Genomic DNA, 19,243 nt, shown 5'->3' with positions numbered 1-19,243 from the left:
AGCGGTCACTATCAAAATAGTGAATATTTTGATTTTATATAAAACAACTTCTTTTTTTTTTTAACCAAACTCCAAACTGTAGGGATTTCAGGAAACAACTGAGCAGAATTTGAGGATTCCTAGTTTTCACTTTAAGGTGAACAACTCACTTTTGCTGATAGGTAGGAGGAAGCCTATTTGTGAATTTTGGTTCTTTTCCACATAAGTGTGATGAACTTTGTGGAAAATCATGAGAATTCTTACGTGATATGACATGGTCCATATACTGAGGCAAATAAGGAGCCCAGGCATCAATGGCTTCCTTCCGTCCCGCCTGCTCAATTCTCCTCAGTTCTGCCAGCAGCAGGGCCTGAGCGGCTTCTCTGACCTGAGAATACCACAGACGCAAGTGTAAAGAAAAAAAGCAAGTTCTAAAAACTAGAAAGTTCATAACGAAATACGGCTAGAAAACATAAAAAAACACATTTATTTACATGAGAAAAACTTCAGTTTCCAAAGCTTTTAAAACATTTTTGCACTTCAGCATTTTCAATTTTAAATTTCCATATAAACATCATTGCTAAAAGTCACAATTAGAACTATTAAATTTGTTTTCTCTTTTAGCCTGAAGAAACTTAATCTTATCTAGTGAATTTCTCTATATTATATATGCTAAATAGGTAGTTTACACAAACATATATATATATATAAATCCCTACAATTCATGTATACCTAAGAATTGCTTAAACAATGTTTTTCAACAATTAAGCAAATATTCTCCTGTGTAATGGCATTAGTTTTACAGAAGAAAAGTATTTTTCAAAATTATACCTTCTCAGTTTTTCTTCCAATGTGGTGCACCACTTTTATTTTGCAGTATTAATTTAGTTTTGTTTTATTTTGGCAAAAGTGCCACAGGCATGGGGTCAAAGAAGCTAGACCATTGTCAAGTGATATACCAATCAACTTATTAACAATTTATAATTTATATTATTTATAAATAATAGCATCTGATAAGATTTCAAATAAAAAACTTTTTAATTATGACTTACTTTGGGGTTTTTTAGTGAAGAACATTGGCCTGAGCTAACATCTGTGCCAATCTGCCTCTTCTTGCTTTAGGAAGACTGTCACTGAGCTAACATCTGTGGCAATCTTCCTCTATTTTTTTGTATGTGGGATGCTGCCACTGCATGGCTTGATGAGTGGTGTGTAGGTCTGCACCCAGGATCCAAATCCAAGAACCCCGGGCCACCGAAGTGGAGTGCACAAACTTAACCACTATGCCACTGGGCCGGCCCCTAATTACGACTGACTTCTGAAGTGAATTAAAATATTACTCAACGCAAAATCCTGAAAATTTTAGTATGCTGCAATTCCAATTGGAGTTGAGGGAAGGGGGACCAGGAAAGGGGCAAATATGTTATTTATATTGGGTAAGTTAAAAATCTTGAATGATACAAACTGCTACAGCTATATAAAAAAAAATGCCATAATAAACAAAAATCTCTATAAAACATTTCCAAGTCCCTTGTGATACTATATTCGAGGTAATATCTAATACAGAGTAAATCCATTGACACAAAATAATAGCTACCATTTATCGAGCTCCTACCATGTATCAGGCTCTGTACTTACTGTTTTACTTGCATTATCTTATTTGATCCTGACAGCAATCCCATGAGGAATGCATTATTATCCCCACTTCACAAATGAGCTTCAAACAGGTTAAGCAAATTGCCCAGGGTCACAAAGTTAATAATTGGCAATATGATATTTAAACCCAGGTCTCTTCTAATTCCAAAGACCTTCTTTTATTACAATATAGTACCTTCCATTGAACTATGGCTATTCACTTAGAATTTGATTGATGTGATTATAACTGAGCATGTGATTTTGGGGGAGCTGGGTATATGTATGTGTGTGTGCATGTATGTGTATGATCTGTATAGAAACCAATACTTAAGAAACAGTTCCATAAAATACATGCAACTTTTAATCAAATACTCACTAGATTAAAAAAAAGTAAACAAGTATGCAAGCTGAAACATTACTGTTTAGTATATAAACTAAGTAAAAAATCATGAATCCATATTTTCTATCACATAATAAACAAGTGACAGAAAATTAGATAAATATTAACCATTTTTGTTTCAAATTTACACTTGTCCAATGCCTTTTTAAGGTTTTTGTTTTCTATCTAAATCACCTCAATATTACCTCCAAGCATCGATCTTGCCATCTCCGAGCCAGCATCTCTAGAAGTGGAGGCCTAAACTTGTCCAATCCCAACAGGTCTGGCAGCATAACACAATGCATAGCAGCCAACTGACTCCATCCTGTTAAAATGTAATATATTACAAATACTTTAAACATTTTGGCATTCCCTAATTCAAAGATTTTTCTTTATGCAAGTATACCAAAAAGAAATAAAAAGGCGGATCTGCTAAATTATGTTATAAATGATTTCAAATTATTAGATATTTTGTGCAAAGAATTACACCAAATATGTTTCATCTCTAAATCATGTAACTGGTACTTATAAGAACTCTCAAAGTCTTAAAACAAACAAAAATAAATTTCCACAGAGTATATATGAATTCTACATGGAAAACACATTTCTAAACAGTTCCTCTAAAATAAAACATACATTCAGGGATGGGAAAGCATAGAAATAAACACATACTAGAGCCATAGACTTGAAACAACTTTCAGTGAAAAGGGCATTCACAGGTAACCAGAGACAGCTTCAAGTCACGTAAGGCCTGGCCATCTGTGTATTACCATCATGTCAGTCAACAGAGGGCCTGCTGACTGTCAAGAGGGCCTTTAACTAAGGTACTTATTGATCCCTTTCTCACAAAAGGAATCAGATATTTAATCACAATCATAACTGAAATAAGTAACATTACACCAATTTTGAGAGGAAAAATGCATTCAGCCATTCCACAAAATAAAAACCTGACAATTCAATGTTCAAAAGTCTTAAACATCACTAACTGTAAACTATGAGAATAAAAGTTATTTTTTCCAAAATTCTAAGCCACAATATGGAAATTGATTATATGAAGAAGACAAACACTGCAATATTTAAAAGTACCAGTATCCAGACATTCTCAAACAATCATTGCAACTCTGTTTTAAAGGTGTGCATATTACAAGGTGAATTACCTGTGATCAAAGAACTTTAGCAAGTCAGTGTTTTGAAATAAGCTAAACAGCAGTCTTCTAAAACAACAACAAAATCCCTACCAAAAACTCAAAATGATTATTGGGATTGTTAAAAGGGGGAGACTGAGTGAAAGAGAGACAAGCCATCTATCTGAAGATTCATCCTTTCAGCAAGAACTCATCAACTGAGAATATATAATTACATTATTTAAGGTGATGAGCACACACATTTTAGATTCTAACGTTTTCAAGAGATATATATACACACACACATACAAATATAAATTACTACCTAGTAAATTCTTAAAGTGTTTTAATGTCTCAAAAGTATGGGGTGTATTTATGAGCTAAATTTTAATATGATGATGATTCTCACCATAGTCCAAAGCCAAGAGCTTATTTTTGAATTACTGTCTTTCACAATAGCTTAATAAATATGACCCTAATTATTTTTTGCTAAAAACCAGCATTAACATACAAACCTTAGTCCAGTTCTATGACAGGGAAACCAAAGAAAGAACGAGTTATACTTCTAAGTACCCACATTTTCTTTCCAAAGGAGTGGTACTTAGAACAAGGACTTTGTACTTTACAGATATTGTACTATTCTTTCCATTTGAATGGACTGGTAATATTGCTTTTCAATGAAGAGTCAGAATCCTTCTAGGTTACACTTGAGATTATTGTAAATTTCCTCCTTTTTATAACCAGTGAAAATTGAGCCCACAATGAAGACAGTGGCTGTAACTCAGAGCTCACAAGTTCCGTTAAACTTCCAAGCATTATAAATAATCCTAGAGGGCTCTTGGGGAATAAAGGTTGGTGGACGTCATTCACATTTTCAAAGCTCCAAAAATATTCTCCACTAGTAAACTCCACAGGGATAATATGGTAGCCTAACTACACCTTAAAAATTGAAATTACGGATTTTTGCCTCAGCCAGAAACAGAAATAGTAAGGAGGATAAATAGATGAATTCCTATTAGCCTATAATCACTGATGCTAATGATCATTCTGAAGACTTTTCAAGTGAGAATGTAAATTAAGAGATCCCCATATCCCCCTCTAACCAGGGCACATGGTGTATAAAGAGAGCAAAGCGTCTGTCCCAGAGTAACGATACGTGTAAAATACATTGATTAGCTCTAATACCAGAGATCACATGGCAAACATCATCAGAAAAACCAGTCCACCTTTAATACGTACTTCACATCAAAGATGAGCATCTTTGCACTTCTTTAACAGCACACTAGACTACAGGAAACATGGCTGATATCAGCCAGGAGTAACATTACATTTTTGTAATTGGCCCTTATTAACATTAGCAAATAAAGTTATAAAATGGAAATTTTAGGATCTCATACATAACAAAGCAGATGAATGTATAAATTAGATAAAAGAACATGTCATATTAGAATAAAGCATAGATTGAAAGAAAGTTGTTAGAAAGTTGAGAGAGAATACCTTCATTTACTAAGAAACAGGTATGTAAAGCAGGAGTAGAAGCAGGGTCCGAGCCAGAGTGATCAGCATCAGACCGAGCGGAAACGACAGGTGCAGGAACTTGCAGAGGAAAATAGAAGAAATAAAGAGGAGAGAATTGAGGTACAGCAGTTTCTGAAAAAAAGCTCAGTATTAGTGAAGAATGAAAAACAAAGTTGGCAAAATATAGTAAATGTAGAACTGAAAAATGATGTTTTAATTAGAAGGGCATGATTGTTAAGGATTACAGCAGGGAAATGATATATTTTATTGAATAGCAATCACAATGTAGTTCTAATTCCTCTTAAAACCAAAATCTATTTAATATTACAGTTGAATAATGTGTCACCGAATACAAAAGATAGTTCTAAAACAACTAAGGCTACAACGAAATAATGACAGACATATCAAGAATTAGCAAAAGTGTAACTTTTAAAATGTGTCACATAATGAATTTTATGTTGATCTTAATACTGTCAATTATATTTCTTCTAATAATTTATTTCCTAATGTTATGTGTAAATTATTTTTTAGATCTCAAATCTGTATCTACTGAGATCATTTCAATTTTCCACATTTATTTTATAAAAGCACAACTTAAAATATACCAACTTGTAAAGAATATATATACTATACTTCACTCTTGTTAGAAGAATCCTAATATAGCTTCATTCTTCGGAGTTTAAAAAATATTTTTATGATCCAAATGCTTTACATTCTGAAAGTAACTATTGTGAATGTTATAATCCTTATGGAATAGATGTAACAATTCCCCTCCTCTCCCAAAAAAGTTATGTTACCAGGAAAATGTTTCAGCTTAAATTATCATATGAAAAGGCAAAAGGACCGTATGGTGCACACACTCTACAACTGGAGGTCAATGTTAAGATTTAGAGGTCATCATTTGACACTTCCTTCCTATAGAGAAATTACCATATGTCACGCACAAGCATCTTCAAATTAATCCTTCTCTTTTCTTCCATCATTGAACAGCAATAGGTTTGGGCTCCTGAACAGATTAAGCATTGTCTGCTGAATGATATGTTTGCTTTTCATGCAGTGAAGTTCTTTTGTAACTACAGGACAGCTGCATGAAAACAACTTTTCATAATTTCCACACGAATGCATAATAATGTCAATCAAGCACGTGTGAGGTAAACAGTAGAAAGAAGTACATGAACAGTAAGAAAAACCAGAAAATCCAACTCCACAAACCCTAAGAAGTACATCTTACACACACAAAAGTTTTATCGGGAAATTTTAATCTTTTTATTGTAACAGCGCTGTTTTTGTTCCTTATGAAATTACAATTATTTTATAATGTTATGCTCATGAAAGGAATAGAGCTGTTCTTAACTGTATATTTCATAAGATCTAAGACTTCTATTGTAAAGTAGTCTTGCAAAGAAATCCCAAATATTTCTATATTCCATTGAATAATTTTATTTTTCATTTTTCTTATCATTTTTAATTACAAATTCAGTTATTATGGCCTATAAAATATTCACTTCCCCATGCCAAAAGTTGGTAAGCCTTAGTGGCAAGGAGCAAATTTTCAGGTTTTAGATTTCATGCCACCAAAATTGTTGAGAAAGTTCCTCTGATGGTTTCCAGCAGTTGGGATTGCTCTATAATTTCACTTTATAAAAAAGAAGAAATTATTATTATCTATGAAAAGGCTGTGTTAACTGTCTGATTTTACCCTTAATTCTGAAAGGACACTACAATGACAGGGTGAAGAAATTCAACATAAATGAATAAAAGTTTAGGACCAAGTGATCGTTACCCTAGCTAGGTCAAATAAGTAGTGGGATTAAATGATAATATTTTCTCTAAGTCACAAGTCTAAAGGAAACTAGAAATGGTACTGGCAAAACTGTTAGAATAAGCATAATATGTCTTAATAGAATAATATTCAATATATGTAACTTTATTTCTAATGAGAAATAAACAGATTCTGGGTATTATAGTTTTGGAGTCCTGTTTAAATGACAGTGCATGTAGAAAAAGCCATTTATACTTTCTTTTAATAAATCCCATGGGCACTAAAAATCAAGAAAAATACTGTAACAGAAATCTAGGAATCAAATTTATTATGCTTTAAAAATCTCTGCATCACCACCAAAAATTACTTTATTTAGACTACCTCATAACTGAAACTGTAAAATCTAGAACTATTTTCGTAATTCACTGAGAATATTGAAATTAAATTCTGCTAAAGCTTTGAAAACTGTCCATATATAGAAAAATCAGCAATAGAAATTAGAAGAAAAAGTACCACTACCAAAATAAAAAGCTCAAGATTTAATGACAATAGACCTGAAGAAGTTACACGTGGCACTGAACATCTAAGATTAACACCATAAAACATAAGCAAGCATTTGATTTCTTAAAACAGAAAAGCTGCCATGCCAACTATAAATTTGCATCTCTTAAGGATTAATAAAACACAAAGGAAAACAGTCTCAGTACAGCTTCAAAATGGGGACAGAACTGACACAAGTCCTAGTATTTTACCTGGGAAAGTCCTTTAAGTAATTTTCCAGCTAGGAGCCTCTTCAACTGCTCACTCTCACATGAAAAGATAGATGAAGATAAACGAATGTGGGTGACAACATTTACATGCACACATATGCTCTGGTTTCTCTTTAAATGGCATATACACAAGTACTTCGTATTGTAATATCCATGGCTTCTGTTTTTGAACAGGTCTATTTCAGTCTCCATTTGAAATATGATTCTAAACTCCATTTTTCCCTATTGCCATTGTGATTTTAAAAATATATTGAGGACAGGGGCTGGCCCCGTGGCTGAGTGGTTAAGTTTGCGCGCTCCGCTGCAGGCGACCCAGTGTTTCGTTAGTTCGAATCCTGGGCGCGGACATGGCACTGCTCATCAGACCACGCTGAGGCAGCGTCCCACATGCCACAACTAGAAGAACCCACAACGAAGAATACACAACTATGTACCGGGGGGCTTTGGGGATAAAAAGGAAAAAATAAAATCTTTAAAAAAAAAAAAAAATATTGAGGACAGAAAGTTAACATACTTTAGCTAACAAGTGTCCTCCACATATTGTCTAAACCCCTTTAGCCTCCTAGTACTTGAACTTAAATAGTCCTTTCAATACATTTTCTCAGAAGGAGAAAAAGAAAATCTAGGAAGTACAGAAAACCAAATGCAATGCATAAAAAAGTAAGTTTTTTCAAAGTTTAGCACTAAAACAATGAACATAATTATTTAACGATGAATCACTTTATGTAAAGTCATGAAGCTTCAAGAAAGAGAGGATAGAAGAGAAAACATGAAAAAATGAGAAATTAGGAAGTTTTTAGAGTCAATCATCACGCATTTAACATAAAGGCATTCCACACTGGGTCTGTCATATGAACAGAGATCTGAAAGTAACATTTCCCTTTTTATAAACTTCCTTTATGTCTACACTTTCATGTCTTAGGTAGATGGGCATTCTAGCCATGTTTTAAATCAACATGGAGTATTAGGATAAATCATTAATCAAACATTGTAAGGAAAAAAGATATCCTTAAAACACTATAAAAGAAGAACATAAATAGCTAAGGGCTATTCTTTGGGCTAAGCATCCCAAAGAATAAAACTGCAGGACCAGACAGCTATCCTTTTCAAGCTATTCCAAAAAATTAGGGAGGATGGAACACTTCCTAACACATTCTACGAGGCCAACATCACTCTGATACCAAAGCTTGGCAAGGACGAAAAAGGAGAACTACAGGCCAATATCGCTAATGAACATAGATGCAAAAGTTCTCAACAAAATTTTGGCAACCCAAATTCAGCAATACATCAAAAGGATCATACATCACGATCAAGCGGGATTCATACCAGGGTCAGATGGATGGTTCAACATCCACAAATCAATCAACGTGATACACCACATCAACAAATTGAGGAATAAAAACCACATGATCATCTCAATAGATGCAGAGAAAGCATTTGACAAGATCCAACAGCCATTTATGATAAAAACTCTGAACAAAATGGGGATACAGGGGAACTAGCTCAACATAATAAAGGCCATATATGACAAACCCACAGCCAACATGATACTCAATGGGCAAAAACTGAGCGCCATCCCCCTGAAAACAGGAACAAGACAAGGATGCCCACTATCACCACTCTAATTCAACATAGTATTGGAGGTTTTAGCCAGAGCAATTAGGCAAGAGAAAGGAACAAAAGGAATCCAAATAGGGAGTGAAGAAGTGAAACTCTCGCTGTTTGCAGACGACATGATCTTATATATAGAAAACCCAAAAAAAAATCCATCGGAAAACTAATAGAAATAATTAACAACTACAGTAAAGTTGCAGGGTACAGAATCAACTGACAAAAATCAGTCGCTTTTCTATACTCCAATAACGAACTCACAGAAAGAGAACTCAAGAATATAATTCCATTTACAGTCGTACCTAAAAGAATAAAGTACCTAGGAATAAATTTAACCAAGGAGGTGAAGAACTTATACAATGAAAACTATAAGACATTACTGAGAGAAACTGATAATGACTGAAAGAGATTCCTTGCTCATGGATTGGAAGAATAAACACAGTTAAAATGTCCATACTACCCAAAGCAATCTACAGATTCAATGCAATCCTTATCAGAAACCCAATGACATTCTTCACGGCAACAGAGCAAAAAATACTAAAATTCATATGGGACAAAGACCCCGAATTGCTAAGGCAATCCTGCGAAAAAATAGCAAAGATGGAGGTATCACAATCCCTGACTTCAAAATGTACCACAAAGCCATAGTGACCAAAATGGCGTGGTACTGGTACAAAAACAGGCACACAGATCAATGGAACAGAACCGAAAGCCCAGAAATAAAACCACACACCTATAGACAGCTAATCTTCGACAAAGGTGCCAAGGACATACAATGGAGAAAAGATAGTCTCTTCAATAAATGGTGTTGGGAAAACTGGACAGCCACATGCAAAGGAATGAAGGTAGACCACTATCTCACACCATACACAAAAATAAACTCAAAATGGATCAAAGACTTGAAGATACGTCGTGAAACCATAAAAATCCTGGAATTAATATTGGTAGGACACTCTTTGACATCAAACTAAAAAGGATCTTTTCAAATACCATGTCCTCTCAGACAAGGGAAACAAGAGAAAATATTAAAAAGTTAGAATTCAACAGACTAAAGAGCTTCTGCATTGCAAAAGAAACCAGGATCAAAATAAAGACAACCCACCAATTGAGAGAAAATATTTGCAAATCATATATCTGACAAGGGGTTAATCTCCATAACACATAAGGAACTCACACAGCTGAACAATAAGAAAGCAAACAACCTGATCAAAAAGTGGGCAGAGCAGATGAACAGACTTTTTTTCAAAGAAGATATATAGATGGCCAATAAATACATGAAAAGATGTTCAAAATCACTAATAATCAGGAAAACGCAAATAAAAACTACACTAAGATACCACCTTACACCTGTCAAAATGGCTATAAGCACTAAGACTAAAAATAACAAATGTTGGAGAGGGTGTGGAGACAAGGGAACCCTCATACACTGCTGGTGGGAATGCAAACTGGTGCAGCCACTATGGAAAACAGTATGGAGATTCCTTTAAAAACTTTTTAGTTTTTTTTTTTTAATAGAGTTTATATTTTTATAGAACTACCATATGACCCAGCTATCCTACTACTGGGTATCTACCCAAAGAAGTTGAAATCAACAATCCAAAGTAACATATGCACCCCTATGTTCATTGCAGCACTATTCACAATAGCCAAGACATGGAAGCAACCCAAATGCCCATCGACTGATGATTGGATAAAGAAGATGTGGCATATATATACAATGGACTACTACTCAGCCAGAAAAAAAAAACAAATTCATCCCATTTGCAATAACACAGAAGGACCTAAAGAGAATTATGCTTAACGAAATAAGCCAGTCTGAGAAAGACAAACCCCAGATGATTTCACTCATATGTGGAATATAAACAAGTACTTGGATAAAGAAAACAGTTCAGTGGTTACCAGGGAAAGGGGGGTGGGGGGGATAGGGGCTGAAGGGGAGCACTTATGTGGTGACAGTCAAGAAATAATGTACAACTGAAATCTCACATTGATGTAAACTATTATGAACTCAATGAAAAAAATCAATAAATTCTACCATATAAAATTAAAAAAAGAAATTTGTATTTCATTTAATTAACACTTAATAAATGCCTACAATGTGCCAGGTATTGGGCTAAGCATATAAAAACTCACAAAGATGAGATAAAGATGCTGCCCTCATGTACTCAGACTCCAGTAGGGAAAGCAAATAAGCAACCAATTAAAATATTATCGTAAATTGCACTCCTCTGTATCTCCTCCACTAGGCATAAGCTCCTTGAAGGCAGAGACTTCTTTGGTCAGCCCTCATAGCCTCGGCACCTAGTTATTGGACACATTGATTCTAAAAGCATAAAGAGAAGGTATCTACAGATTCATTCATTCAACAAATATTTATTGAGCACCTTCTACGTATCAGCCACTGTTCCAAACACTTGTGATAAATCAGTAAAGAAAAAATATCCCTGCCCTTTGAGCTTCCAAAGCAGACCAAAGTTAAAAGCCAATTATTTTCTAAAAGACACATAAGTTCAAACAAAAAATTTTAAGAGATTTTCAGGTCCATCCATTGACTTGATACATGTACTCCCGGTTTTTTGCTATAGACCCTGGAAAAGGCTGGTGAGAAACTGCTGGTTAATTTATGTAAATTATTACTGAGGTAATTTAACAAAGACTATTTCTTCTAAGTTTAGACAACCTAAATTGAATCAATTTCCGAAAAATAAAATTGCAAATAATGTAACATAACCATAAATCTTTAGGACTTGCTTCCACACCTACCACTGGGTAAAGATGCAACTACCAACATAAAGACATGGTCAGAATCAAGATAAGCACCAGAGAACAGACCAAAAACTTAAGCCTTGAGATTAATGAATTGATCAAGAGAAATACAGTGTGTTAGAATGTAGAAAAGCCTAAAGCCACAGGCAGATTTAGGGCTGTATGATGATGAACAAAAATTTAGTTGTCCGACATCTCTGACCCCTTTTTCAAGTGAGATGTTTTACAAACTGAAAAATCAAGTATCTAATAAATAAACACTGTCTCTATCAAAAAGTAAATGACTGTCAGTAAATGCTAATTATTGGCAAACACTGAATTAACAACTTCACTATAAGACAAAATAAACCTCATGTGAAAAAATTATTTTCCAATAAAATATACTGATATTGTTTATGAGAAATCATGTTAGCTAAATTATCTATATCATCTTTATTCTCAGACCCAAATGTCTATGAAAGGTCCAATCCTCAGCTAAATTCTTTACTCCATATAGATTATTTTGCAGCTGAACAAGTATTAGCCAACATATAAGTGACAGTTTATCGAAAAGAAGCGTATTCATGTTTGCAATCCAACTTGAACAAATGGATTGTGAGTCAATGTGCACTGTAGTGAGAGAAAGGAAAATAAAACATAAGGAAAGAGGAAAATGTTTAAAAGAAAACCAAGGTGAGAGAAGTCAGAATAGAAAGATGAGAATATATAATATTCTAACTGAATTCTAGCTGAATTACAGTCAGAGAACTCAGAGCCGTTTACCTATAACTCTTACCACTCCCTACCCTAAATTGGTTATTTATGTTCATGTATTATCTACTGGATGTATATAAACTACTCAAGAGAGTATACATTCAGACTGATCTCCCTAACACCTCAAATTAGAACGGTTTGGAGGAAAACAGTGCGTAAGAAACATTTGTTAAAGAAATAAGTACATCATATATTCATTTCAATATTCAAATAGCAAGTGGATTTCATAATGCCATCCTAAAGTGTTTTACTAAAGTGTTTTACTGTGTAACTCAGTAGATTGCTAATCTTCATTTACTTTAAAAAACAAGCATCTGTGCTGTTCCAAATGGAAATTCCTAAATCTATTGCCTCAAGTAAACGCCTTAGAAAAAGACAATTTTCAGAGCCTTCTTCACTGCTCTCAAAACTCAATGCTTTTCTGAGAAGCAACATTAAAGCACTCCAACTTTAAAATCCTCAGACCTGGTCAGGTGAGCAAATCCAATACAATAACGGTGGTAAAGTATATAATGCATCATGACAACATCATAAATTACACAGGATTGCTTGTATGTACTATGATCACAGAGAGAGAAAAATGTAATCCAAGAAGAAATGTCAACTGTAAAGAACGATAACGAAGACGATAATGATGACAACAAATTATATCTCTAAAAGGAATCGATCTTAAATGAAGTTTAAACTAACTAAATGAAGGAGAGTATGCTCTGCTGCTTATTTGTATTGTATAATCTGGAAGATATTTTTAACGAATTTAGAAAATAAATACATGCTGCTGTAGAAAGAGCACAGGATCTAGAGTTAAAAGGTGCTGGCTGTGTGTCTTAATTATATCATAACTAATTGTACTTTACACAAGCCTCTTATCTATGTAAGCCTGTTTGCATTTCTCCCTGAAAGAATGCTCTAAAAATATTAAAACTCTATACAACATAAAGACTTCTTATAAAGTTCTTATAAAGCAAGAGTATATTAGAACACTTTAAAAGCAAAGGGAGAGGAACTTCCACTTCCCGCCAAGATGGAGTAAGAGGAAACAGATTTACAATCCCATCTAAAACAACTGAAAAAAAAAGGCAAAATACATAAAAGAATAGTCTCAAATCACTGGACATCAATCAATGATGGATTGAGAGTCAGGAGATGGGAGGCAAAGTGAGTGTTACTGCCCCATTATTGCCTTGAGGGAGTTTCTAGGCCAAGATACAGAAAGGGGGACTTGAGGACTTGGCAGTTTCCCTGAGTTGAGGAGACAGAGTTAAGAGTTGAGAAACCAGGGCAGCTAGAATTCACAGGACAGACAGAAGAGAGCTGCATAGATCCAAGCTCTTCAGAGGTCCCCTTGAGTATGCAGCACAGAACTCATCAGGACAGACAGAAGAAAGCTGCACAGATCCAAGTTCTTCACAGGTCCCCTCGAGTACGTGGCACAGAACTCATCAGTGCATGTGTTTAAGGAAACTGCTAGAGGCTGGCAAAAGAACTACTGAAGGGCCAGAAAACAGTGCCTGCTCTCATTAGCCTGACCGGAAAATTCACAATTCATGAGGTACTGGATAGAGTACTCACAAAGATCGTGCCTTAGTAAGGGGAAATAATTAGCCTAAGAGACAGCATTACTCCAAACCTACCTAAGAAATCATAAAAGCAAGACCAGAAAAAGAACAAACTGTTCCCAAGTAATTTAACTGCATCCCAAAACATAGCTCAAGAAGACTTCTAAGAATACAAAAATATTCAGTACCCAACTAGGTAAAATTCAATATCTGCCATCTAATCAAAGATTACTAGGCATGCAAAGAAGCAGGAAAGCACAGTCCATAATGAAGGGAAAAAATCAATTAAAATCAACTCAGAACTGACAGAGATGTCAGAATGATCAAATAAGGGTATTAAAACAGTTATTATAACTATAACCTATATATTCAAAAAAAGTCAGATAGAGACAAGGAAGACATAAAAAAGAAGCCAATCAATTCTAGGGATGCAAACCACTAAGTCTGAGATGAAAAATACAAGGGGTGGGACGAATGGCAGGTTAGACATTGTCAAGAAAAAACAAATGAACTTGAAGACATTACAAAAGAAACTACCTAATGAAAACAAAGAGAGGAAAAGAATATAAAATTTAAAAAGAGCATCAGTGAGCTGTGAATCAATTTCAAGTGGCTTAATGTACATGTAATTTGAGCCCCTAAAGAGAGGAGAGAGAGAAGGACAGAAAGAATATTTGAAGAAATAAAATTGAAAAATGTTTATATTAATGCAAGCAATAAAACTAAGAAGCTCAACAAACAGCCAACCACAAAAACATGAAGAAAACAACATCAAGGCACCTCATAATCAAATTGTTCAAAACTATGATAAAGAGAAAATCTTGAAAGCAGCAAGAGTAATAAAGCAAAAAAAAAGGTTTCATACAGAGGAACAAAGATAAGGATGACGACAGACTTCTTGTTAGAAACAATACAAGTGAGAGCACAATAGAGTATCATCTTTAAAATACTGAAAGATAAAAATGGCCAACATAGAATTCTATACCAGATAAAAATATCCTTCAAAATGAAAGGCAAATAAAGATGTTTGCAGACATACAAATGCTGAAAGAACAGTAGACTTTCACTATAAGAAATGTTAAAGCAAGTGCTTTAGGCTGAAGCAAAATGATACCAGATCGCAATCTGGATCTAGACAAAGGAATGAAGAGCACCAAAACCTGTAACTATATGGGTAAATACGAATGCTTTTTTCTTATTATTAAAGTCTCTTTAAAATATAATTGACTATTAAACACAAGTAGTAATAATGATTTTTGAGGCTTATAACACATGTAAAAGTAAAATGCATGACAACAGTAACATAAAGGCCAGGAGGTGAGAAATGCCAAGTATAATATTATAAAGTTTTTATATTAAATGTTAAATGATATAATATCACTTGAAGAGACACTGTGACAAGTAGACTAGAAACTCTAAAATAACCACCAAAATAACAAAACAAAAAATTAGCTCATAAGCCAATAAGGGCGATAAAATGGAATCATAAAAAACCCTCTATGAACCAAAAAGACAGCAGAAAAAGAAAGGAAAGAATAAACAACAAATGGGAGAAGGAAAAACATAAATAGCAGAAAGACAGACTCAAACCTAACCATATCAATAATCCAATTAACTATAAATGGTTAAAACACCCCGTTAAAAAGCAGGTCAGACTGCCTATGAGAAACACAATTTAAATATAAAGACCTAAATAGGTGAAAAGTAAAAAAAATGGGAAAAGATATGCCATGCTAACAGTCACCAAAAACACTGAAATGGCTATTATAACCAAAGTAGATTTCAAGGCAAAGGATTATCAAGGACAAAAAGGTCATTTCATAATGACAAAAAGTCAAATCATCAATAAGAAATAACAATTCTAAAGGTTTATGCACCTACTAAGAGAGCTTTAAAATACATGAAGCAGAAAGTGATAGAAGTACCAAGAGGAAGAAACAAATCCACAATTATTGCCACAGATTTCAATACCCTTATCTAAATGACAGAATCAAGTGGGCAGAAAAATCAGCAAGAATATATTAAACTTGAACACTGTCAAGCAACTTGAGCTGACATTTATGAAACACTTCCCCCAACGACAACAGAATACACAGTCATCTGAAGTGCATACAGCATATTTACCGAGACAGACCATATTCAGGGCCATAAAACAAGTCTCAATATTCAAATGATTCAAACTATACAAAGTTTGTTATCTGATCATAAATTAGACATCAATAACAGAAAGATCCTCAGAAAATCCCCAAACTTAAATAATTCACCAATAAATTATCCATGGAAAAAATCAAAAGGAAAATTAAAAGCACAACCTATCAAAATATGTGAGCTGCTGCTAAAGCAGTACTTAGGGGAAATTTGTAGTACTCACTGCCCATATTGGAAAAGAAGAAAAGTTTCAATTCAATGACCTCAGATTCCACCTTAAAAAACTAAAACATAAGAGCAAATTAAAAGCAGAAGAAATGAAATAATAATCAAAGCAGAAATAAATGAAACAGAAAAACAAAAGATAAAATTCAATGAAACCAAAGGTGGTTTCTTTAAGATTCATAAAATTGCTAAACTACTAGCCAGACTGATCAGGAAAAATGAGAAAAAAACAAAATATTAATAACAGAAATGAGAGAGGGAATATCATCTGAAATTCTAGAGACATGACATTAAACGGAAAATTAGAATATTAAACAAATTTTTGCCCATAAATTTGACACAAACCACCAAAGTTCATCCACGGTGAAATTAAAAAAAAAAAAAACCTAAACAGCCCTATATCTATTAATGCATTTACATTTGCAGTAAAAATCTTCCCATAAGAAAACTCCAGGCCCTCATACTTTCACTAGTGAACTAGATCACACAAATAAGAAATAATATCAATTCTACGCAAACCCTTCCAGAAAACACAAGAAAAAGATTAACATCCTAACTCATTCTGTGAGACTGACATTATCCTGTTACCAAAATTGAAAAATGACATTATCAGAAATGAAAACTGGGGACCAAAATCCTTCATTACCATACACACATAAAAACTCTCAACAAAACTTTAGTAAGTTATATCCAATAATCCATAAAAACAATAATTCAACATGACCAAGTGTGGTCTATCCCAGGACTGTAGGCTTGTTTTAAAATTCCAAAGGCAATGTACTTCATCTTAGTAAGAAAATAAAGAAGAAAAAATCATATGACAATTTCAACAGATGCAGAAAAATCATCTGGCAAAACCTAACAACGATTAATAATTAAAAAATCTTAGCAAACTAGGAAAAGAAGGGAACCTCCTCAATGCCCACCTCATCTAAGAACAATCTACAGCTAACGTCATACTTAATAGTAAAAGACCAAATGCTTTACCCCTAAGATTGGGAATGAGGCAAGGAAATCTGCTCTAACTTCTTCACTTCAACTTTGTTCCATAAGTCCTAACCTGTGCAAAAAGAAAAATAAAATGCATATAGATTGAAAAGAAGTAAAATCGTCTTTATTCACACATGACATGATTTTTGGCACACACTCTAAAGGAAGGGCTGAAAATCAGTAAGAAACCATCCATCTTAAGAAGTTAAAAAAAAAAACCAGCATATTGAATCCAGAGGAAGGAGAAGTGATAAAGGGCAGAATTTAGTGAAACAGGAAAAAATATGCACTAGAAAGGATAAACAAAGGCACAGTGGGTTCATTAAAAGGACTAAAAAGATTGATAAGCCCCTGGTAAGACTGATCAACAAAAAAAAGAGAAGACACAAATGATTAATATCAAGAATAAAAATGAAGACATCACTACAGACACCAGAGAAATTAAAAAGATAAGACAATGTTATCTTTTCAAATGCCAACACACTTGAAAATTTAGAAGAACTGGAAAAATCCTTAAATATGTATTAGTTAACAAAACTGACACAGGAAGAAACAAAAAATCTGAAAAGTCATATAACAATGAGAGAAACTGAAACCAGAATTTTAAAACTCAGCACAAAGAAAACTCTAGATCTAAATCCAGAAATTCCACTGCACATTTATGAAAGAAACAATGCACTAATTATACCTGATTAAATTAGATTACATTAAATTAGAATTACACAAATTCTACCCGAAAATAGAAAAAGAGGATAGATTCCCCAATCCATTTTCTGAAATATGAATAACATAAAACCTTACAAGGACATTAGAAGAAAACTTTTTCCTAAATAAAAAATATTAAACTAAATGCAAGAGTATCTACAACAATAATACATCACAAGATTGGTTTTATTCTGGAATGCAAGATTGGGTTTATGTTCTAAATTCATCAAATTGACAGAGTAAAAAGTTATATAATAATCTCAATAGTTAGAGAAAAAGCATGATAAAATCCAACACACATTGATGATAAACATGTAGCAAAGGAATAATACAGTTAATTTCTTAAAAATTATCTGTAAAAGCATATAGGAAATATCACATATGAAAGCTAAAAAGTTTTCCCCTTAGGGGCTGGCCTTGTGGCAGAGTGGTTAAGTTCGCGTGCTCCGCTGCAGGCGGCCCAGTGTTTCGTTGGTTCGAATCCTGGGCGTGGACATGGGCTCGTCAAGCCACACTGAGGCAGCATCCCACGTGCCACAACTGGAATGACCCACAACCAAGAATATACAACTATGTACCAGGGGGCTTTGGGGAGAAAAAGGAAAAAAAATAAAATCTTAAAAAAAAAAAAGTTTTCCCTTTCACACCAGGAATAGAAAAAGTTATTCCATATCATCCTCCACATGATCAAAGGAATCTACAGATGAAGTACCACAATTAATAGGTGAATTTAGCAAGATTGCTTGATACAAGGTCAATATTCAAAAATCAACTGTATTTCTATACCAAGGGCACAGAAAATGAAAAAATTTAATACCAATTATAAGAATATTTTAAAAATCTAATATGTAGGAATAAATCTAACAGAAGATATATAAGACATGTACACAGAAAACCATAAAAGAGTTTCAATAGCTAAACAAGACCTAAATAAACGTGGAGCGATATGAGGTTGATGGACTGAATAAGTGAATCCCATAAAGATATTAATTCTCCCCAAACTGATCTATAAATTTAATAAAATTGCAAGTGAAGTCACAATAGGTTTTTGTGACAGTTGAGAAACCAGTTCTAAATTTATACAGTCATATGTGGCTTACCAACAGTCCAAGAAATGAGTCATTAGGTGATAATGTCATTCGAACATCATAGAGTGTGCTTACACAAACCTAGATGGTGCAGCCTACTATACACCTAGGTTTCATGGTACTAATCTTCTGGGACCACTGTTGTACACCATCATTGACCAAAGCATTGTTATGTGGCACACAGCTATACTGAAATTCAAAGGGACAAGAATAGCCAAAACACTCTAAGAA

General features: G+C 33.9%; 1 protein-coding gene across 27 annotated transcripts in view; it reads right to left on the bottom strand.

Moving 5' to 3' along the window:
* The window catches only part of WDR7 (WD repeat domain 7), a 355,616-nt gene that overhangs the window by 226,355 nt on the left and 110,018 nt on the right, over nt 1–19,243 (bottom strand). For 10 of the 27 annotated variants that reach the window (XM_070275725.1, XM_001488070.5, XM_070275727.1 and 7 more), the window contains 2 exons: nt 2,200–2,318; nt 244–367 (listed from right to left, as the gene is read on the bottom strand). In XM_070275725.1, the coding sequence (XP_070131826.1) occupies nt 244–367; nt 2,200–2,318 (243 nt within the window). Of the gene's footprint in view, nt 1–243; nt 368–2,199; nt 2,319–4,614; nt 4,768–19,243 lie in introns of all 27 variants that reach the window. The other 17 variants (XM_023647860.2, XM_023647859.2, XM_070275712.1 and 14 more) reach the window with 2 other exon arrangements.

Source organism: Equus caballus, chromosome 8, assembly GCF_041296265.1.
Source record: "Equus caballus isolate H_3958 breed thoroughbred chromosome 8, TB-T2T, whole genome shotgun sequence".
In the NCBI taxonomy this organism is placed as follows: domain Eukaryota; kingdom Metazoa; phylum Chordata; class Mammalia; order Perissodactyla; family Equidae; genus Equus; species Equus caballus.
Note: the sequence above shows the minus strand (reverse complement) of the source record. Positions and strands in the feature narration are given on the sequence as shown.